This window comes from Anabrus simplex, chromosome 1, assembly GCF_040414725.1.
Source record: "Anabrus simplex isolate iqAnaSimp1 chromosome 1, ASM4041472v1, whole genome shotgun sequence".
NCBI classification, from domain to species: domain Eukaryota; kingdom Metazoa; phylum Arthropoda; class Insecta; order Orthoptera; family Tettigoniidae; genus Anabrus; species Anabrus simplex.
This window is the reverse complement of record NC_090265.1, coordinates 255423781-255447393: the sequence shown is the minus strand read 5'-3', so window position 1 is coordinate 255447393 and position 23613 is coordinate 255423781. Positions and strand designations below refer to the sequence as shown.

The 23613-nt window shown below is 39.6% G+C and overlaps 1 protein-coding gene across 2 annotated transcripts in view; it reads left to right on the top strand.

Moving 5' to 3' along the window:
• Positions 1-23613, top strand: part of rnh1 (ribonuclease H1) — a 102176-nt gene that overhangs the window by 9510 nt on the left and 69053 nt on the right. The window contains exon 3 of one of the 2 annotated variants that reach the window (XM_067141998.2): positions 13154-13450. The exons of the other annotated variant lie outside the window; for it this stretch is intronic. Coding sequence (XP_066998099.2) covers positions 13154-13450 — 297 coding nt within the window. The remainder of the gene's footprint in view (positions 1-13153; positions 13451-23613) is intronic. 2 annotated transcript variants of the gene reach the window in all.

Sequence of the window (23613 nt, the reverse complement as noted above, 5' to 3'; positions counted from 1 at the left end):
TGGTCCTAGCTGGGATGGTCAGGTCGTCTCACAGCTTCTCTTGGAGTAAACCAGTGCTCCCCTGCTGATCGTATAACAGTTACTTCATCCCCATATCAAACCGTGTTTCAGCTTATGTCCAGGATGATTTTATACTCATTTAGGAAGTCTGTTTGCTGCAAGAACCCAGTGTTCCACTGTTTTCCACTCCACAGTGAATTACATCACTTTCTCACTGAGGACAGATGTCGTATCTCCAATGGCAGTCACCAGCCTAAGGTTCACCGGCAAGTGATGAATTCTCCACTGTTTCGCAACTGTTGACTTAATGATGCTCCTTGCTGTTCTAGAGTTGATCAGTGTGTTTTGCACTGTCCAATCAACAACTCTGTCTACTATCAAGCTGCTACTGTTGGATCGTATTCTCATTACATGGGCCTGGGCTACTGGGGATTGATGAGTATTTTGTGCCAGCCTTCGCCCCATAAGGCTGGCTGATTGTTATTTCCCTAACCATCGTGTTTCTCGTCCATCCTGAATGTCAACTGGAGTCTCCCATCTATGACAGACTTATATTGCCCCTGTTACCACAGTTCGAGCAGTTGACAATCCTTGGGGCATCTGCTGGCTCGAGCATCACTCCTTTGCCTTGTTCGATGGATTCCGCTTGGTTTCATAGAACCTTCTTATGGGATCGAGGAAGTTAATCAGGGACCTGCCTTCTTATTGCCATGGAGTTTCGTCCACTTCCAGGCAATGCATCCTATTTTGTACTCTCATAGCTTTCTTCATGGCCTCAAACTCCATCACATGCCTGAGAGCATCCCTGATGGCCTTGTGGCGAGCAAGGCAAAGTGCCTGTTGAGTATCTGGGTCGTGTAATCAGTCTGTGAAAGTTGACCTACTCAGCTGTTCAAGGTGCTGACGAGTAGGCCAGGCAGTCGAGATGGATGATATTTGTCTTGAGCTCTTGAAACATCTTGGTACTCCTCTGAATCCTGGTCTGAAGCCATATTTGGTACGCTAGGTCTTTTGGAGGTGGTAATCTCTGTATTGGGCATCCTGTGGGCTAGTAGCATGGTAGCAAGGTGAGCACCTTCTGGTATCGCCATGAGGGCATTGAGGATGTCCCGTCTCAAAGCAACCAGAAGGACTGTAGTTTGTCCCTTTTGCACCAACGGTTAGCAGAACACTCTGTATCGAACTGTTCCAGGTATGTTTTCCATGGCACGTTCCCATTGAATGTTGGCGACTTCGCCTTAGTCAAAAAGATATTCTCCCCTCCATATAGGTCCCATCTCGTAAGTTATTGCATAGCTAGGTGACTTCTTTCTGCAGATCCTGGCAAATCGTGTTAAAATGTTTGGTTAACTGAGTCTATTTTCTTGTCAGCTGTGGCTATTTTTCATCACTCATGTTGCATTATGTCCGTTTTGTTCATCACCTGACTTTCTCCATCATTTTCTGGCCTTCTTCAATATTTCATCATCATCTCGAAGAGCACATTAAAAAAAATTACAAGCTGCTTTGTCGCACTGACACAGATAGATCTATGACGACGATGAGATGCGAGAGGGCTAGGAGTGGAAAGGAAGTGGCCATGGCCTTAATTATGGTACAGCCTGAGCATTTGCCCGGTGTGAAAATGGGAAACCACGGAAAACCATCTTCAGGGTGCCGACAGGAATTCAAACCCACTGTCTCCCAAATGCAAGCTCACAGCACGGCCAACTTGAAGAGCACATTTAATTGACTCTCCATTTTTGTGTGGCTTCTGGTCTGAGTTGGCATGTAGTACACAAGGGTAAACCTAAAGATATATGAATGTTTATTTACTATACATAGATGTTCTGGAATATTTCCAATGTTGGTTGAAACTTGCAGTATCCGGTCTGCTGATTCAAGCAAATTGCAATGTTGAGTCACATACAAGATCTATTCATACTCCTGACACCATTTTTCTTATGATTAAAACAGTGACTGTTTTATTGAACTAATTTAATTGAGGATGACCCAATCAGTGTACACACACCATTATACTAGACAATGAATGACTAAGCACGACTAATTACTGGGTATTTACAAAAGTCTCTTGTTCTCACAGCAAGTCTTTGGCTGACAGTTCTTACCTGGAACGCGCTATCCTCTGTAATCTTGTCTGACAGGTTTCTTGTTTCACTGCACATACACTATAGTCATTTAACATAGCAACTTCATGCAGTCAGGCTCAAACGCACATCCGTTGGTTATTACAATGTGCAAATACTGATCTCTCAGCTCATGATTCATAACTGACTACTCAACATTCTCTGTGAAATGAGCCTGCTTTTATATACCTGATGATCAAATTCTAGTATCTTTGGAATAGAGATATTATAGTTTCGCCTTCCAGCAAATTCATGAAGACACCAGAGCAAAGGGACTACAGAAGCAGAGGTTGTAACGTGCCCGCAAGGCAGCCAGTTGCTCTCCAGTTCGAACGACTCATCCCTTCCAGGAACTATCGAAGGGGGCCGAAGAGAACTGACAGTCGCATTACCACACAACAGTATTTTAAGCTGGGCATTCATCAGTGTACCAGTGAGGAAGCTCTGTAACTTCAAGGTACACAATATCTCTGTATCATGAAAGTCCAGTAAGTAATGCTTTATATAGGAGGGTGGGAACACACTGCCGTGTTTTATGAAGTACCTTTCTTGCTAGGAGGTTCATGACCATGGCTGTATATAGGAGGATGGGAACATGCTTGATAGGAGGCTATGCAGCTAGGCAACTCATTGCCTGTTATTTGGAAATAGCAATCCAACATGCCGTGATCGAGATGTACTTTCATGGAAGATTTCATGTAACTAGGCAACTCATTGCCTGTTATTGTAAACAACATTAATAAATGTGTCTTGCTTAATAGGTCAAGTGGTGCATTAATACAAGTAAATATTGGCATATATTTTCATTACAATTGTATTTGTTCTTTCCTTCCTTATTAGATTTTTTTTTTCGACGATAGAATTAGAATTCTTTCACCATGCTATTCTACAGGGTCTGGGCGAGTGTCCAGGAATCTACATGGAAAGGCGATGGCACATCTGGTTAGTTCATTTGCTGAGATATATTTTGCTTCATGTCGGACTAATATGATCTAAAGCAGTAAACGATTAAGCAATACTCTTACCTCTTACCTCTAAATTATTTTCAGCAAATCAACCAATTTAAAATTTTACTAATCTCTCAACATTTGTGCAACGTTGTGGATGGTATCTTTCTGAATTACTTTTGCTACATGTCAAACCTTTCATGACTTGTGCAATTTTGCTTGAACTTACCAGGTTATGCCTTACACATTTGCTTTGATTAAAGGTTCAAGAGTGTTTATGTTAGCCTTTTTTTTTTTTTTTTTGAGGTAAAGTACTACTTTAAAAAATTAATATTATTATTATTATTCCTCTCCTGCGAACCATGGAACCTTGCCACGGTGGGGAGGCTTGCGTGTCCCAATGAAGCAGATAGCCGAGCCGCAGGTGCAACCATATCGGATGGGTATCTCTGTTGAGAGACCAGACTAAGGAATGGTTCATCAAAAGGGGGGTAGCAGCCTTTCGGAAGTTGCAAGGGTGGCAGTCTAGATGATTGACTGATATGGCCTTGTAATAATACTCAACATGGCTTAGCTGTGTTGATACTGCTACACGGCTGAAAGCAATGAGAATCTACAGCCGTAACTAACTCCCGAGGACATGCAGCTCTATCTGTATGAATGATGTACTGATGATGGCTTTCTCCTGGGTAAAATATTCCGGAGGTAAACTAGTCCCCCATTCGGATCTCCATCAGAGAGATGGATACTGACATTCTGCGAGTCGGAGTGTGGAATGTTAGAAGTTTGAATCGTTGTGGTAGATTAGAGAATCTGGAAAGGGAGATGAATAGACTAAAGTTAGATGTAGTTGTATAAGCGACGTACATTGGCAAGAAGAACAGGATTTTTGGTCAGGCGACTACAGAATTATCACCACAAAATCAAACAGAGGAAATGCGGGAGTTGGTTTAATAATGAATAAGAAAATAGGGCAGGGGGTAAGCTACTACGACCAGCATAGTGAAAGAATTATTGTCGTCATGATAGGCACCAAACCAATGCCCACCACAATAGGGCAGGTCTATATGCCCACTAGCTCAGCGGATGAAGAAATTGAAAGAACATATGAAGAGATAGAAGATTTAATACAATATGTAAAAGGTGACCAGAATCGGATTGTGATGGGAGACTGCAATGCAGTGGCAGGCCAAGGAAGAAAAGGTAATACAGTAGGAGAATTTGGATTGGGACAAAGGAACGAAAGAGGAAGTCGGCTGGTTGAATTCTGCATTGATCATAATTTAGTCCTTGCCAATACTTGGTTCAAACACCACAAACGATGGTTTCATACGTGGACGAGACGTGGAGACACTGGAAGGTATCAAGTAGACTTCGTTATGATTAGCCGGAGATTCAGAAACCAGGTGTTGGATTGCAAAACTTTCCCAGGAGCAGACGTGGAGTCTGACCACAACTTGTTGGTCATGGAATGCCATCTGAAGTTGAAGAAATTGAAGACAGGTAAGAATGCCAAAAGATGGGATCTAGACAAGTTGAAAGAAAAGAGTGTGAGGGATTGTTTCAAGGAACATGTTGCACAAGGACTAAATGAAAAGACTCAAGGAGACACAATAGAGAAAGAAGGATAGTCATGAAAAATGAAGTCAGCAGGGCTGCTGAAGAAATGTTAGGAAGAAAGAAACGCTCAACTAAGAATCAGTGGATAACTCAGGAGATACTAGACCTGATTGATGAACGACGAAAATACAAGAATGCTAGAAATGAAGAGGGCAGAACAGATTACAGGCGATTAAAGAATGAAGTGGATAGAAAGTGCAAGGTAGCTAAGGAAGACTGGCTGAAGGAGAAGTGCAAGGATGTGGAAGGTTGTATGGTCCTACGAAAGGTAGATGCTGCATACAGGAAAATCAAAGAACCTGTGGAGAAAGGAAATATAGGTGTATGAATATTAAGACCTCTATGGAAAGCCACTTCTAGGGAAAGAAGACTAAGCAGAAAGATGACAGGAACATATCCAACAGTTGTATCAAGGTGATGATGTAGATAATTTGGTTCTGGAACAAGAAGAGGCTGTTGATGCTGATGAAATGGAGACCCAATTTTGAGGTCAGAGTTTGACAGAGCTGTGAGTGACCTAAATAGGAACAAGGCACCTGGAATTGGTGACATTCCCTCTGAATTTCTGACTGCCTTAGGAGAAACCAGCATGGCAAGGCTATTCCATTTAGTGTGTAAGATGTATGAGACAGGAGAAGTCCCATCCGATTTTCAGCAGAATGTTGTTATACCTATTCCCAAGAAAGCCGGTGCTGACAGGTGTGAAAACTATCGCTCTATTAGTTTAGTATCTCATGCCTGCAAAATTTTAACACGTATTATTTACAGAAGAATGGAAAAACAAGTTGAAGCTGAGTTGGGAGAAGATCAATTTGGCTTCAGAAGAAATGTAGGAACACGTGAAGCAATCCTGACTTTACGCCTGATCTTAGAGGATTAAATTAAGAAGGACAAGCCCACGAACATGGCATTTGTAGATCTAGAAAAGGCATTCAATAATGTTGATTGGACCAATCTATTTAAGATTCTGAAGGTGATTGGGATCAGATACCAAGAACGAAGAATTATCTACAATCTGTATAAAAATCAGTCTGCATTGATAAGAATCTATGGTTTTGAAAAAGAAGCAGAAATCCAGAAAGGAGTGAGGCAAGGCTACAGTTTGTCTCCCCTCTATTTCAATGTTTACATAGAACAGGCAGTAAAGGAAATCAAAGAGGAATTTGGAAAGGGAATCACAATCCAAGGAAAGGAAATCAAAACCTTGAGATATGCCGATGATATTGTTATTTTATCTGAGACTGCAGATCTTGAGAAGCTGCCGAATATTATGGACTAAGTCTTGGGTAAGGAGTACAAGATGAAAATAAATAAGTCCAAAAGAAATGTAATGGAGTGCAGTCGAACGAAGGCAGGTGATGCAGGAAATATTAAATTAGGAAATGAAGTCTTAAAGGAAGTAGATGAATATTGTTACTTGGGTAGTAAAATAACTAACGATGGCAGAAGTAAGTAAGGAGGACATAGAATGCAGATTAGCACAAGCAAGGAAGACCTTTCTTAAGAAAAGAAATTTGCTCACTTCAAACATTGATATAGGAATTAGAAAGATGTTTTTGAAGACTTTCTTGTGGAGCGTGGCATTGTATGGAAGTGAAACATGGATGATAACTAGCCAGAAAGAAAGAGAATAGAAGCTTTTGAAATGTGGTAGTACAGAAGAATGCTGAAGGTGAGATGGATAGATCAAATCACAGATGAAGAGATACTGAATCGAATTGGCGAGAGGAGATTGATTTGGCTAAATTTGATGAGACGAAGAGTTAGAATGATAGAACACATCTTAAGACATCCAGGACTTGTTCAGTTAGTTTTTGAAGGAAGTGTATGTGGTAAGAACGGTAGGGGTAGACCAAGGTGTGAATATGACAAGCAGATGTAGGATGCAGTAGTTGCGTAGAAATGAAAAGGTTAGTACAGGATAGGCTGGTATGGAGAGCTGCATCAAACCAGTCTATGGACTGATGACTCAAATAACAACAACATTATTATTATTATTGTTGTTGTTGTTGCTGTTGTAAAATTTTCCTTTATTCATGAAGCTGAAGTTAGGGCTCATGATCCTCTATTACACTTAACCACACTTCTATAACAGAGAAAAATATTCATTATCTCAGAAACTACCAGTACAAACTAGAAGTAACATCAAACAAAACATAATATAAGCAAATTTGTTTAAACCAAAAGGTCTACCTTGTGTATCTTAGACTTTTGACGACTTTTCTACAAACTTGAAACTATGCAAATCTACGATGATTATTAATAACTTTGAAACTGTAGGCTCAAAGAGCCACTGTCCTTTGGAAAATTTGCATGTTAGTAATGGTCTTCTTTGTACTATATTTTTTAAATTTTTTGTTTGTGTCATATTAACTCAAGTGTGATTCTTATTTGTATCCCTTTTAAAATTCATGTTGTGTCCCCAAAATTCCTAAAATTGTGTCAGTAATTGAAATTCCACTTATAGCCATTTTTTTAAAAATATTCATGCTGTGCATTCCAGCCAGTTCTTAATATTGGAGCCTCCCCTTTTCAGTTTCAAAATTTTATTATGTTAATCATTATTCCGAAGAGTTTCTTGATCTGTTGTGATCTTGATCTTATACCCCAAGTACAGTATCTCTATTTGATTAGGATGTGTTTCCATTTCAGCTATAACCTTGTGGATGTTTAAATTGTTGATTGATTGGCATGTTTATATTAATTATGTTGTTCTTTTATTTGTCCATTATATGTGTGTTCCGAATTGCATTTTTTTTTTTTTAACTACTGAAAGTGAATTTACTCAGTTCACCCCATCTTTCCTTGTTCTGCCACCCTGTTGTATACATATCACTCTCAAGGCTGACTGTTCACCTGCACTCATGCAACTGATGTTGAGTAATTGCATAATTGTATTCTGAGATCGTTTACTACATGGTGTTCACAATTATTCTTCTGAAGGTCCAGTATTTGAGTAACTGCTCTTTTAAAATTAGACTTACTGATACCGAGCTCGATAGCTGCAGTCGCTTAAGTGCGGCCAGTATCCAGTAATTGGGAGATAGTAGGTTCGAACCCCACTATCGGCAGCTTTGAAAATGGTTTTCCGTGGTTTCCCATTTTCACACCAGGCAAATACTAGGGCTGTACCTTGATTAAGGCCACGGCCACTTCCTTCCCACTCCTAGCCCTTTGCTGTCCCATTGTCGCCATAAGACCTATCTGTGTTGGTGCGACGTTAAGCAACTAGCAAAAAAAAGACTTACTGGTTGATACAATAAGCATTTTTGATTACGCAACATTTGCCCTAAGTTGTTCTACTGTGACAGTGTCCAAGACAGTCCCCATTGTGAATAATGTCATATCCCATGTTCAGAAGTCATCACAGAGTGGATCAAGAATTGTTAACAGAATTGGTCTTTTGTGTGTGGTGAGAGTAATAAATCTGTGTATAGTATTTGCAGCTTTTTGATTTGTGTATTTGGTATTACAGTTTTCAGATTATGTTATACCATCGCCGTCTGCTATACTTATACGCCACTTCAGCCAGAACCGTGTACACTCATTAGTGCTACAATCCTTTGCTACGTAGCTCAGAGTGCTACAAAGATGTCCCTCGCCATCTGTGCATCTACTGCGGGCAGCTTAAACTCATTAAATCTTCCAACTTGTTTTCAGATCAGGCACTTATTGTGTTCAGATTGTTCTGTTATTTCACAAGCAATTTTGTCAAGAAAGAATGTAATTACTATTTTACAAGTCATTTCTCTTAACTGCTCTTTATGACTGCTGTCAGAAGATGAGCTTCACAAGTAAAAGAGAAAATTTTCAGTACAAGCAGAAAAAAATTCAGTCACTCTTCCACACACTCTGGTAGACTCTAATTTTGCAGCTTTAAATATGAATGAGGAAATTATGGCCATTACCCAAACTAATTCTCCAGATGGGTGATGTAGCTTATCTGAAGCTTCTTAGGTATAAATTGAATTTGTCAGAGTTTCCTTTTGCACTTGACGTATTATAAAATCCCCAGTGCACACCACTGATGCCTGTTCTGTAGTAACGAAACCAAGACCTGAAATTTAGATAAACGGTGAGTGCATGTAAATTATAATAAACAACACAGAATATGAATCAACACTGTGCGAACATTTTAAATTTATTTAAGATATTCATCACTGAGCTTAGAGTATTACTCTAAATAACCATTTTCCTTTGCACATTCTTACCTGATGTGATCTTCATTTCCATTTGTCCTTTACTTCTCCCTGTCGTGTGTGATGAAAATAAAGGTCTGCACACACCAGTGCGTGAAGCGGGAGCGGTAGCGAAACCTACAATCCCGCAGTTGCTGCGAAGTTTGTCCAATACATCACGTCCTTTATGGCTATCTGTTTGAGGAAGTTTGTGATGGTTTCCTCATGTTCTGTTACTTCCAGGAGTAAATGTAGCAGGCGGTAACGATACTTTCTTTTTAGACATTCCAAAACGGCCTGATTCATAGGTTGTACCAAACTTGTTACGTTAGGGGGCAAATATAAAGCACAAATTCCATCACATACTAGTTCATGTTCATCTGTATATACCCCTGCGTTGCCCAGCAACAAAACTGTTTTAATAGGCAGACTTAGTCTCAGTAGAGGGGACCCACAGTACGATGACATGGCGTAAATACGCAGGGAATGAAATGCTGTAGAAAAATCATTTTAAATTTACGAAAATAAAAATTCAAATAACTCTCGGATTTGCAAGATTCCAGTCCACTCTATGTATTTTTGTTTCAGATTTCTGGCTACTGGGGATTCCTATTCTATAATTGGTCACAGTTTCTAGGTCGGATTCACAACATTTGGTGCTATTGTGCGAAATGTTTGCCAAGCTATTTGTGAGAGAATGCAAGGAATATACATGCCAGAACCATCTACCGAAACATGGATAGTATCAGCTCAAGCATATTACAGAATGTAGCAATTCCCAGACTGTATTGGTAGTATCGATGGGAAGCACGTTACTATAAAATGTCCGAGGAACAGTGGATCAAATTATTTTTGTTACCTGAAGAATTTCTCTATTGTACTTTTATCAATTGTTGGTCAAGAAGTTCCTATGTGTGAATATCGGAGGGTAAGGGAAAAACAGTGATGGTGGTATTTTCCAGAACTTTGTAAAGGGACAACGGTTAAAAGTGGGCGCTCTTGGTGTTCCGAAAGACAAAAATTTTCCTGGACAGAAGGTGCCTGCGCCTTATGTCATAATCAGCTATGAAACGTTTCCTCTGAAAAGTTACTTAATGATACCGTTTCCATACAGGCAAGGAAAAGGAGACAAGCGCAAAGAAAATTACAACCATCAACTGTGTAGAACGAGAAGGGTCATAGAAAATGCCTTCGGCATATTAGCACAGAAATGGAGAATTTATTACAGACCCAAGGAAGTTCATGTGGACACAGCTAAGCTAATCATTAGAACAACGTGCATTCTGCACAATTTACTGAGAGAAAATTCAGCATATTACAAAGATTTAGATCCACCTGAATCAGGACTTGGAGCCTTTGAAAATGTTGACAATGATGCACGACGAGCACCCGCTGTAGCCTTCGCTGATCTTGAGAAATTTGTAGAGTTCTTTGGCATGCATAACAATGTATAGATAGTTTTATATACATCTTATATCTGGAAGTTTACAAACGTAGAAATGTGTGCAAAAAAAGTCACAAACAGACAGTGATAATTAAAGAATTGACACTGACCAGGTATATGCAGTTCTTTTCCTATTTCATCCCACAACATATCTTTCTTCCTTAAATTACTTATGTCGTAAAGCATTGGGTGTTTTTTAACGCACTCTATCAACAGTTCAGTCGTCATTGCTACTGTCACGCGGGAAAACGCTGCATGCAGCGAACTGAAAATGGTTCGCAGCAATCCCGCCATGTAGGTGGGAGAGTGATGCACTGGTGTGCATGGATCCATATCCTGCAGTACTCATAATAGTTCGCGGCAGGATCGTTCCCGCTCCTGCATCACACATTGGTGTGTGCAGACCTTAAGCCTCTTTTCGTTATCCTGTTGTTGTAGAATATTACTGTCCTACAATCCACCATATCAAATTCTTCCTTCAATATGTCTTAATTTACTAAAAATTCTCTCTGTTGAATAGCTTTTAAATGTTCTACAAAATAAAATATTGAAGACAGAATGTACTTCATACATTTTACTTGAAGAAGTAGTCAGTAGAATAGCTTCATACATTTCTTTACTCACAAAACCAGTAACTTTTTCTTCGCTGCATTTCTTCATTTCCGCCAGGTGCGTCAGATGTTAACTTTCCGAGCAAGATATCTCATCGCTTACGTCAAAGAAGTGCATTTTCTCTTTATAGCGACGTGCATTAGTGCTGTTTATGGTCTAACATCAAACCATTTCCTTATGAATTTCAGTGAAGCAATAGTTGCACTGGAAAGCTGGTGCTTTCAAACGGGAAATGGTTTTCTTCAGATAGTCTAGAGCAGTTATGACCTTTGTAAAGAATATTTCTTTAGGTCTTTTTATATTCATCTTCTCTAATTTCATAGGTACAACATTGCTAGGAAAGAAACAGGCTTAATTATTTCTTCTGATTGCAGTTTATACAAGTTTTCTAGATGCCTTCTTTTTAGCATACATCTGTAATTTCTAGAAAAATGTTTCTAACATTGTTGGTCGAAATCTAGAAATAAAGATCTGCTTCGGTCTTCTTGAAGACATGAATGTGGCTTTACTGCTTTTCCTTCTGACAGTCGTCTCATCATGTTTGCATCAGTTTTGTGATTGTCAATACCTAATCTCATTATTACAAAACTACAAGCCTTGTTTAATTACCGACATCATCAGGGCATGGATGACCAGATTTTTTTTTGTAAAGAAATATGCCATAGGAATTTGTAAGTACTGTCCTATTTTCTCTTGCATCTTGAAGAATAGGTAAGTCATCAGATCTATTTCCACATCTAAGAGCTTTTGTATATGCTGAAGTGTCTTTAGGACCAATTGATGTATTGAACCTCTTACTGTACTGTACCTACCATTTGACAGACCATCTCATCAATAATAGAAATCCTTTCTACTTCTTTCAGCCTTTCCCACTCTAATTGAAGCCTTGCTTTCGCTAGGTTTGTTACACCTGTTTCACATGATGTGTTCCCTATATAGCGGTTCCGTGTGTTCCTTGATGGTAATGTAAACAATTTATGTCTATTGTACTTGTGCCATTCAGGTGAAATTATTTCTCAGATTACACATTGTTTTAAATCATTTTCTGGCCATTTGTGCAATTTTTTAAAACTATAGTTTTCAATTTGATGTGAAATGAACAGTTATTTTATATTGGAAGGGTTAGTTTCATTAATTACTAGCATAAATTTAAACCTGTGCATTGCAGGTTGTTATATTGGTGAAACTGCATCTTCTGGGATTTTAAGTCCGTTTCTAATTTTTAAACTTTATTATTTTCAAGCCACAGTTTTATTCTTGGTGACAAATGTTTTGCAGCTCTTAAATAACTAGTAAGTGCATTATTTTTGGTCTGAACTTCAAGGGATTTGCTATTATGATCGGTCAAATTGGTACAATGCATATTGTATTGGTCTTTATCACATCTTCCTGTTTCTGCCGTAGTAGTAACGTCATTATTGCCTTGACCACGTACTGCTTGTAGACATTATCTAACTTCCTCTTTTACACAGTTCACAGGTTTTACACTTGTTCTCCTTTCTGGGGCTATTTTAGGTGTTTTAAATACCTTCAGGCACAGAGGGAGAAACCTTTTCCTTCAATTTTCTTATTCTCAGCCATGGGCAAAGATCAGATTGAAGAAAATGCTGCTTATATTGGAAGGAAGTTTTTGACTCAAAATTGGATAGAAATGAAGAAATAGCACAGAGCCATTTCTGTCTGAGTTCAGAATGGCATGGAATTCGTGAAAATAAATCCCCTCTACTTTTCCTCTCTTACTCTGGCAGTATGGCATACTTTAGTATACCATCGTAGCTAACCATTTCCCTATGACAGTTAAACATTATCACTTCTCCTGGATACATATGTACGCACAGAATAATCAGAATAATGAAACATAGTTATATTCATTTGAACTTTCAAAGCACGTGGAATAGACATTCACACCTAGGTTCCTGAAGCTTGTTACTTATTCAGCTGTAGATTAATGAATACGAAACTCATTCATAATCACAAACACCAAAACACCTGTAATAACAAGGGAAATGCATACCTGTAGTGGACTAAGAAGGCTGCCAAGCACATCCTGCTAGTGCTCCTGTGAGAAAGATGTCAACGGCGAGCTGTTTGTTGCTTAGCATGGAAGAGGAGCAAATGGCAAAGCATTATAAGCATAGCAGATGGCGATGATTATATGAATAATGATATGAGAATGAAAGTATACCTATAAAATTTTTTGTTAGTTCTTTTGTTCTTTCTTTGCAGAAAATATAGTTCCTCTCAAACTCCATCTGGCTCTTCTTATTGTGCAGTTGATGGCATAACACGCAATACAAATGATGATGATGATGATGATGATGATGATGCCATAGAAGAAGTTCCTGTTCCACCAAAGAAAGTTGTTAAGATAGAATTAACAGATTCTGATAATGAATCACAGTATGACTTCTGTTTTGATTCTGAAGGATATGTTATTGTATATACAGATGGTGCCTGTGAACTCAATGGACGTAAAGGTGCCAAGGCAGGCATTGGAATTTGGTTTGGGGATAATCATCCACTGTAAGTATTGGTAAGAAAGTGTGACAAATGCAAATTTTAACTGACATTGTTCAGAGTGGTACAGCATGAGGTGCAGTGATCGTAGGTGTCTGAAATGTGGTAGATATGCTAATCAAACAATGTACTTCCGAACTATGCAAAATGAACAATTAGTTCCAATTCTCACCACAAGGAAAAAATATGGCACTGCAAGCAGCCAGAACGTGTTATCAGCACAGGAAAAAGGCAGGAAGTTTCAAACGCATGTGGCATGTTTGTTAAGAACTATGCTTACAACAGCTGTTCAATATGACCTCCCAACTCACAACATATCTAGTGAAATCAGAGCGCCATGTCGTCGTGTGCTTGCCTTTAGATCAGGCAGAGAGCGGATATATCCCTTATAGGCACAATCTTTCAAATATTTGCATAACTAGAAGTCGCCTGTGGAAATTGCCTAGAGATGATGCGGTCGTTACTGAAGGTTTCTCGCAGCAGATCTTTCACCTGGTGACGACATGTGATGCTGCCCCATCTTGCATGAAAATAATGGTGTAGTCACAGTTCCGTTCTTGCAAAGCTGGAATAATGTTGAGTAGCCCCTTCTTGCATGAAAATAATTTTGTAGTCACAATTGCATTCTTGCAAAGCTGGAATCATGTGTTGCACAAAGAGGTCCCTATAATGTGCAGATGTCACTGTAATCGTAACAGATCTGCAAGATGTCACCTTCTCAGAGAAAAACAGACTGGGAATGAAGGAGCTTGTGAATCCACACCGAACAGTCATGTAAGTTGAGTGCAATGATTGTTCTTGCACAACATGTGGATGAGTCGTGCCCCACATGTGACAGTTGTGTGTATTCACAGCACCATCCAGAGTAAAATGCGCCTTGTCAATGAACAGAATATTCCCCAGCCAGGAGTTATCCACTTCTATGTGTGCCAAAAACTGAAGGGCATACTCCCAGCATTGTCGAATATGTAGGGCTTTCAATTGATGCACTGTATGAATCTTGTAGGATACCAGAATAAAATGCACTGTCGAATCTCGCATAGTGTTGACCGGCAGTGAAACAATTCACATAACACAGCTTGAGCACTGCTTCCAGAATATGAGGCATGTGCTGTACGGTCAGCTACAGCTACAGCATCTTCGTCAACAACTTCCATGGGGATGGACCACTGTCCTCTCCCTGACGCAACACCTAATTTGAATCTTTCCTTGAATTTCTTCATCATGTTCTTTAGCCCATTAATAGACATGGGACCTCTTCTCAGCTGTTTCTGTCAGTGATATTCCTGCAATGTAGTGTTGCTATTGTTGCCATTTTGGTAAAATAACTTTCCTTGCAGCGCATGGTCTCCCTTTTCAATAACCATTGTGCTTCACATGGAAAAGTTCAACCTTCTTAATTAATTATCAACTGACACTTCACAAAAGGAATCATGAACATGCATCATCAAACAACAACTAGCGAACTAATACAACAATTACTCAATGATATCGGAATAACATACTGATGTCAGACATACAGAAAATAGCACATTTTGACTGCTTACGTCTTTTCAACTGGTGGCAAAAATTGGAACCAGTTACTGTATTTGTTTTATATAATTTGCGAGCACGTTGAATATCTATGAAGTTTCAGACTCCTACGTTCACCACAACCTGCGCTGTACCACTCCGATTACCGTCAGTTTAATTATATTCACCTGGTATAATTAGTATTTAGTATATTACACTGGCTGGTATTAATAAAGTTGAGCACGTACACGAGAGCAACTACTCATAAGAAAGCGGAGAAGGCACTCAAGAAATGAATACATGCACCATTTTCATATGAATAAAATTCCAGCTGAAATACGAGTACCTACTCCGTCCGTAGGCGAGTAAATCACTGTGTAGAAGATTGTTGTGCACCAAGCTAGAGCTGTGGTCTAGCATTCCCTCCATTTCTATCTTAACAATGCAGAATTGCTGCCTGTCTCTTGATTAGAAGGGACATTTCAGTATGGTAACTACTGTATGTCGAGTGAGAATTTTGATAATAATTTAGATTGTGCTGAGAGTGAAGTGAATGTTGTACATTCAGTAAAAGACTACCCATTTCTTCTGGAGAAGTCTAACATACCTAAAAAAGAGGAAGAAAATACAAGCAGTAATGGATATGAAAGGATGACTACTATCGAAATCTGTAGTTGAAACGAATGATGCTCATAAGTGGAAAAAAAAATAAAAAAAATAAATTAAAACAAGAAATAGAAAGAAAACTGACAAGATACAAACTGGAAACAAAAAGTACTGAAAGGGTGGGAGAAGAGTTCAAGTATATGCAAGGAAACACAGATCCTTCAGTAACCAAAATGCAAGTAGGATTATTTTCCATCATATTTGTAATGTCTTATTTATTATCCTTTCTAAATGTAACAGCATTTGAGACTTATCTGAAATAGATATGTATAATTTTCCATATAAATTGTCCTTTAGAATCCAAATAACTGAAGTCTTCTTTTCAGTCTTTTAAGGAGTGGTATCTGCTGGCGTGCATAAGATTCAGAAAGATGGCTTAGAAACAAAAGTATTCATGTCACTTTGGATGCCAATGCAATCTCAGTGCTAAACACTTTGGGATCTACACCTGTTGGAACTTCAAAGTTAGCAACTTCTGATTCAGCAGAATGTTTGAAAGGTTGCACTGGTACCAACCAAACACTAACTCCACAACAAGGTGACAACCTTACTAGGACTCAAACTGACACCATTCACCTTTAAAGCTGCACTGCACAGGGCAACTCTCATATATCCATCATCATTATTATTATTATTATTATTATTATTATTATTATTTGTTGAGAATATCAACAGGTTACGGGCCCAGAATGCGCGTTTGGAAAGTGATTAAATGTGTAGTGATTAAATACACTGAAAAATAGAGCGTGAAAATATCATGTAGCGCACAGTTGGCAATGTTGAGTTAAACATTTAGCCAAGTGACTTCTGCGAAGAAATAGTGTTTGAAGACGAACACTTCAAGTATGATGCGCATCAAGACATTGTCAAAGGGCAACTTTGACGCAAGGAAAATTCACATGAAGGCTGTGTTAGTAAAAAATCGTACGTGAGCGTATGTAGCTGGGATAAAGGTTAAACCTGAACTGATCAGCGAGAACTTGGCCGCTATTACAGCATGGGAAGAACGTGACAGTGAAGCAATGTTGGATATCATCTTAGCGATTCAACCCTCAGAATTGAAACAGGTAAAAGATTGTGTCACTTCGCGCAAACTGTGGCTAAAACTAGAGTCGATTTACCAATCAAAGGGGTGAGCGCGGAAAGCAACATTGTTAAAGCAGATCGTGCTTCAAAGAATAAGTGAAGATGGGGATGTACGTGATCATTTGCGGACATTTTTTGACGCCGTGGACAAGCTCAATGGTATGGACGTGACAATCAACGATGATTTGTTATCCATATTACTTCTGTATAGCTTGCCAGTCAGTTTCGAATACTTTCAGTGCATGATAGAATCTCGCGACGAACTTCCAAAGTCGCATAAAAAGTGTCGAATAAAGTGACGCGAGGAGCAGTGATCGGAACAACATGATGCAAAACTGTATGACTGTTGAACGAAAATGCAAGAACAAGAATCATAGAAAGCCCACAATCAATCAATCAATCAATACTGATCTGCATTTAGGGCAGTCGCCCAGGTGGCAGATTCCCTATCTGTTGCTTTCCTAGCCTTTTCCGAAATGATTCCAAGAAATTGGAAATTTATTGAACATCTCCCTTGGTAAGTTATTCCAATCCCTAACTCCCCTTCCTATAAATGAATATTTGCCTCAGTTTGTCCTCTTGAATTCCAACTTTATCTTCATATTGTGATCTTTCCTACTTTTATAGACGCCATTCAAACCTATTCGTCTACTAATGTCATTCCACGCCATCTCTCCTCTGACAGCTCGGAACATACCACTTAGATTCACAATTAAGTATTTATTTTCCACCTAGTCGATACAATGATTGCTTAAGGCAATTTTTAATCATTGTATCGACTAGGTGGAAAATAAATACTTAATTGTGAATCTATTGTAGTGCGATACGGACCATGAAGCTGATTTTATGTAAACATACCACTTAGTCGAGCAGCTCTTCTTCTTTCTCTCAATTCTTCCCAACCCAAACATTGCAACATTTTTGTAACGCTACTTTTTTGTCGGAAATCACCCAGAACAAATTGAGCTGCTTTTCTTTGGATTTTTTCCAGTTCTTGAATCAGGTAATCCTGGTGAGGGTCCCATACACTGGAACCATACTCTAGTTGGGGTCTTACCAGAGACTTATATGCACTCTCCTTTACATCCTTACTACAACCCCTAAACACCCTCATAACCATGTGCAGAGATCGGTACCCTTTATTTACAATCCCATTTATGTGATTACCCCAGTGAAGATCTTTCCTTATATTAACACCTAGATACTTACAATGATCCCCAAAAGGAACTTTCACCCCATCAACGCAGTAATTAAAACTGAGAGGACTTTTCCTATTTGTGAAACTCACAACCTGACTTTTAGCCCCGTTTATCAACATACCATTGCCTGCTGTCCATCTCACAACATTTTCGAGGTCACGTTGCAGTTGCTCACAATCTTGTAACTTATTTATCACTCTATAGAGAATAACATCATCCACAAAAAGCCTTACCTCCGATTCCACTCCTTTACTCATATCATTTATATATATAAGAAAACATAAAGGTCCGATAACACTGCCCTGAGGAACTCCCCTCTCAACTATTACAGGGTCAGACAAAGCTTCACCTACTCTAACTCTCTGAGATCTATTTTCTAGAAATATAGCAACCCATTCAGTCACTCTTTTGTCTAGTCCAATTGCACTCATTTTTGCCAGTAGTCTCCCATGATCCACCCTATCAAATGCTTTAGACATGTCAATCGCGATACAGTCCATTTGACCTCCAGAATCCAAGATATCTGCTATATCTTGCTGGAATCCTACAAGTTGAGCTTCAGTGGAATAACCTTTCCTAAAACCGAATTGCCTTCTATCGAACCAGTTATTAATTTCACAAACATGTCTAATATAATCAGAAAGAATGCCTTCCCAAAGCTTACATACAATGCATGTCAAACTTACTGGCCTGTAATTTTCAGCTTTATGTCTATCACCCTTTCCTTTATACACAGGAGCTACTATAGCAACTCTCCATTCATCTGGTATAACTCCTTCAGTCAAACAATAATCAAATAAGTACTTCAGATATGGTACTATATCCCAACCCGTTATCTTTAGTATATCCCCAGAAATCTGATCAATTCCAGCCGCTTTTCTAGGTTTCAACTTTTGTATCTTATTGTAAATGTTATTGTTATCATATGTAAATTTTATTACTTCTTTGGCCTTAGTCTCTTCCTCTATCTCGACATTATCCTTGTAACCAACAATCTTTACATACTGCTGACTGAATACTTCTGCCTTTTGAAGATCCTCACATACACACTCCCCTTCTTCATTAATTATTCCTGGAATGTCCTTCTTGGAACCTGTTTCTGCCTTAAAATACCTATACATACCCTTCCATTTTTCACTAAAATTTGTATGACTTCCAATTATGCTTGCCATCATGTTATCCTTAGCTGCCTTCTTTGCTAGATTCAATTTTCTAGTAAGTTCCTTCAATTTCTCCTTACTTCCACAGCCATTTCTAACTCTATTTCTTTCCAGTCTGCACCTCCTTCTTAGTCTATTTATTTCTCTATTATAATAAGGTGGGTCTTTACCATTCCTTACCACCCTTAAAGGTACAAACCTGTTTTCGCATTCCTCAACAATTTCTTTAAACCCATCCCAGAGTCTGTTTACATTTTTATTTACCGTTTTCCACCGATCATAGTTACTTTTTAGAAACTGCCTCATACCTGCTTTATCAGCCATATGGTACTGCCTAACAGTCCTACTTTTAAGACCTTCCTTTCTATCACATTTAATTTTAACTACCACAAAAACAGCTTCATGATCACTAATACCATCTATTACTTCAGTTTCCCTATAGAGCTCATCTGGTTTTATCAGCACCACATCCAGGATATTTTTCCCTCTGGTTGGTTCCATCACTTTCTGAATCAGCTGTCCTTCCCATAATAACTTACTTGCCATTTGTTGGTCATGCTTCCTGTCGTTCGCATTTCCTTCCCAATTGACATCTGGCAAATTCAGATCTCTCGCTACAATCACATTTCTTTCCATGTCCTTTCCCACATAGCTGACTATCCTATCAAATAATTCCGAATCCGCATCAGTGCTACCCTTTCCCGATCTGTACACTCCAAATATATCAAGTTGCCTATTATCTTTAGAAATGAGCCTTACACCTAGAATTTCATGTGTCTCATCTTTAACTTTTTCGTAGCTTACAAATTCTTCTTTCACCAGAATGAAAACTCCCCCTCCCACCTTTCCTATCCTATCTCTACGATACACGCTCCAGTGCCGTGAGAAAATTTCTGCATCCATTATATCATTTCTCAGCCATGATTCAACTCCTCAGCCATGTAAAGGCGAGAAAGGATGATCCACTTCTCTTCGTTGCTATTGTTGTAGAAAGATAGGTCATAAGGTGAAGGAGTGTAAATCGAGTAAAAATGATCATGACAACGTTCACAAGGCCGAAGGAAGTACCTCGCTATATATTACATCAGAACTGAACTCGTGCAAGTTCATGACGGACCTCGACGCAGATGCAATGTGGTGCCTCGACAACGCCTGTACATCGCACATGTGTAAAAATCTGGACTATTTTTCACAAGTAGAATCCAATGTTTCTGACGATTTAAAGTTAGCGAACAGGTCTACAACGAAAATAAGTGCAAAAGGTGTTGGGACAATGTCAGTGAATGTTGATGGTTGTGATAAAAGTTTCAACCTATGCTATACATTATACGTACCTGATCTGCGTACTAATCTACTCTCAGTCGGGAAGATCGTAGACAGGGGTCACCGCGTAGTGTTTGACAAAACATCCTCTCGAGTTACAGATGCGAACGATAGTACCTCATTCATTGCACATAGAAAAGACGGACTTTATTACGTTAATGGATCGTACACGATACAGGTTCCCCAGAATCCGACAACCTGCTTGCATCGACCTCGGTCGACGGGGGATTAACCCCCTGGGTAAAGTAGTGATTATCATGTGCTCCATGGTTACTTCACAAGCCGAAGTATTAAGCTGGGCTATCGCAATATCGGTAGTGTTGTTACAACTGAGGTAATGAGCCCCAGAGGGCATTTTATACCTTCTGCCAGGATAATGTTCACCCTAGTCGGTCAGGGCTCGGAGTAGGCATTTCCTCCATATCCCCCCAACAGCTATGGTTTTCCTGCCAATACCCGGATGGCTGACTGCAGTGGTTTCTCACTGGGCAATGGGGTCGTCACAGATGGACAGACACCAGGATCCAGATTCAGATCACGGAAGCAGAGAGAAAGAGGAGAAGTGAGAGAATGAAGAGGTATTGGAAAGGAAAAAGACGTACCGAACAAGTCACTCATGATCCTCAGGGGTCGTAACGAACCGAATAGAATAGAATAATGGGTCGTACACCAAAGAACAGGGAAATATTAACTGAGCTGGAGACACGCGCAAAGCGTCTATTATGGACTGGCACATTCGATTGGGGCATCTAAACATAATGGATCTACGTAAGGCAGTGAAGAATAAAGGGATAGAGGGAATTGAAGTCATCAACACTGAAGAGGATTTTGAATGTGAGATCTGAAGAAGTCCAACAGGAGAATGGAACCAGGGGAATTGATTCATTCCGATATTTGTGGCCCAGTGAGAGTTTTCTCGAATGGAAATGCACGTTACTTCGTCACATTCGTCGATGATGTGACGGGATGGTGCGAAGTGAAGTTTCTTTGTCAGAAGAATGAAGTCGTTAATGAGTTTCAGGACTTCAGAAAACGTTTGGAAACACAGAAAAACGCGAAGATAAGGATTTTGCAGTCTGATAATGGTACGGAGTACGTGAATTCCCAATTCGACGCATTGTTGAAAAGCTGCGGGATCCTACGACGCCTGACGATTCCGCGTAACCTGGAACAAAATGGCGTAGCAGAAAGGAAATACCGTACACTCGTCAAGATGGCCAGATGTTTATTAATTCAGTCCGGACTTCCTCCTTCTTTCTGGGCAGAGGCTGTTTCAATAGCGAATTACATTAGGAATAGATGTCCTACAAGTAAACTGGGTGGAAGAACTCCTGACGAAGCCTGGACTGGGAAGGTTCCAAATGTTTGTAAATTTGAAAAATTTGGATGTGAAACCTATGGCCTAAATCGATCGCCGAACATAGGAAAATTCGACCCTCGGGGAAAAAAGGCATATTCCTTGGATATGTGGAGCAGTCCAAAGGTTTCAGAATTTGGATACCACAGGAACAAAAAGTGGAAATCTCACGTGAAGTCAAGTTTTTGAAAGGTGACAGAAAAGAGCAAAAATCATCATCATCATCATTTCCCTTTATTCAGCTGTAGCCGGATAGGGGCAAATATGGTTCCTCTCCACTTTCTTCGGTCTTTCCACCACTCCTCCTCCAACACTGTGTCCCAGTCCAGGTTTCTTTCTATAATGCCGGGCTGAGTGGCTCAGACGGTTAAGGCGCTGGCCTTCTGACCCCAATTTGGCAGGTTCGATCCTGGCTCAGTCCGGTGGTTGAAGGTGCTCAAATACGACAGCCCCGTGTCGGTAGATTTACTGGCAAGTAAAAGAACTCCTGCGGGACTAAATTCCGGCACCTCGGCGTCTCCGAAGACCTTAAAAAGTAGTTAGTGGGACGTAAAGCAAATAACATTATTATTATTATTATTATTATTATTATTATTATTACTTTCTATAATGCTGTGTTGGATGGTATCCTTCCATCTCAATCGTGGTCGTCCACGGCCTCTCCTTCCTTGGATTTGCATTTCCATCACCTTTTTTGGCATTCTTTCGTCGCTCATTCGCTTTATGTGGCCAAACCATCTTAGTCGGCTCTTCTCTATTCTATCATTCATTTTTTCCACTCCAATTTCTTCCCGGATTTTCTCATTCCTTATTTTGTCTCTTCTACTCTTCTGTATCATACTCCTCAAGAACTTCATTTCGGCTGCCTGTATTCGACTCTCATCCTTCTTTGTCATTGTCCAAGTTTCTGCTCCGTAAGTTGTTATGGGTATGTAATACATCTTGTACATAGTATCCTTTGCTTCCGTTGGCACATCTTTGTCCCATAACATGTTTCTTACACTATGATAGAAACAACTTCCAGCTTGAATCCTTTTACTAATCTCAGCATCCAGTCGAGCATTCTCCATTAATTCACTCCCCAGGTATTTAAATGTTTCCACTACTTCCAGGGGCTTGTCTGCAAGTCTAATCTGACCTTTCCCTTCTTTTTCTCTCTAGTCATAACAAGAGTTTTACTCTTTTCTACACTTATTTTCAATCCACATTCTTCGATCTTCCCATTCACCACATTCAACTGTTCTTGAACCTTCCTGTCGTCTTCTCCCCAAATCACAATATCATCTGCAAGTAACATCATGTTCATTTCTCTTCGTCCATTTGCTGCTTTTGCTGTTCTCATGATGTCATCGATTACTATTGTAAACAGGATTGGTGATAGAACACTTCCCTGTCTCAGCCCACTAGTTATTTTGAACCAACTTGTCCCGCCAACTTGTGTTTGCACGCAACTACAACATTCCTTATACAATGCCATGATCATTTTTATTAATCCCTGTCCAATTCCTTTTTGTCCTGGGGACACTGTCATATTCCCGTAGTCTGCAGCGTCATTCCCAGGTATTTAAAGGATGTGACCATCGTTAATCTTTCGTTCGTGTAATAAATTGTGTCATGTGATGCAATTTTTCCCCCTTGTCCGAATGTCATAACTACCGTCTTATTTGCATTCAGCTGTAGGTCATTTCTGCCAGCCCATTCCACTAATCTATTGAAGGCTGCTTGCAGATCTGCATGAGATGATGATGCAATCGCCATGTCATCCGCGTAAACATATATTTTTACATTACTGGAATTTACTGTTGTTATTGTGTCCGTGGTCGCTATGTTAAACAGGATCGGACTCGATGGGTCCCCCTGAAGCAC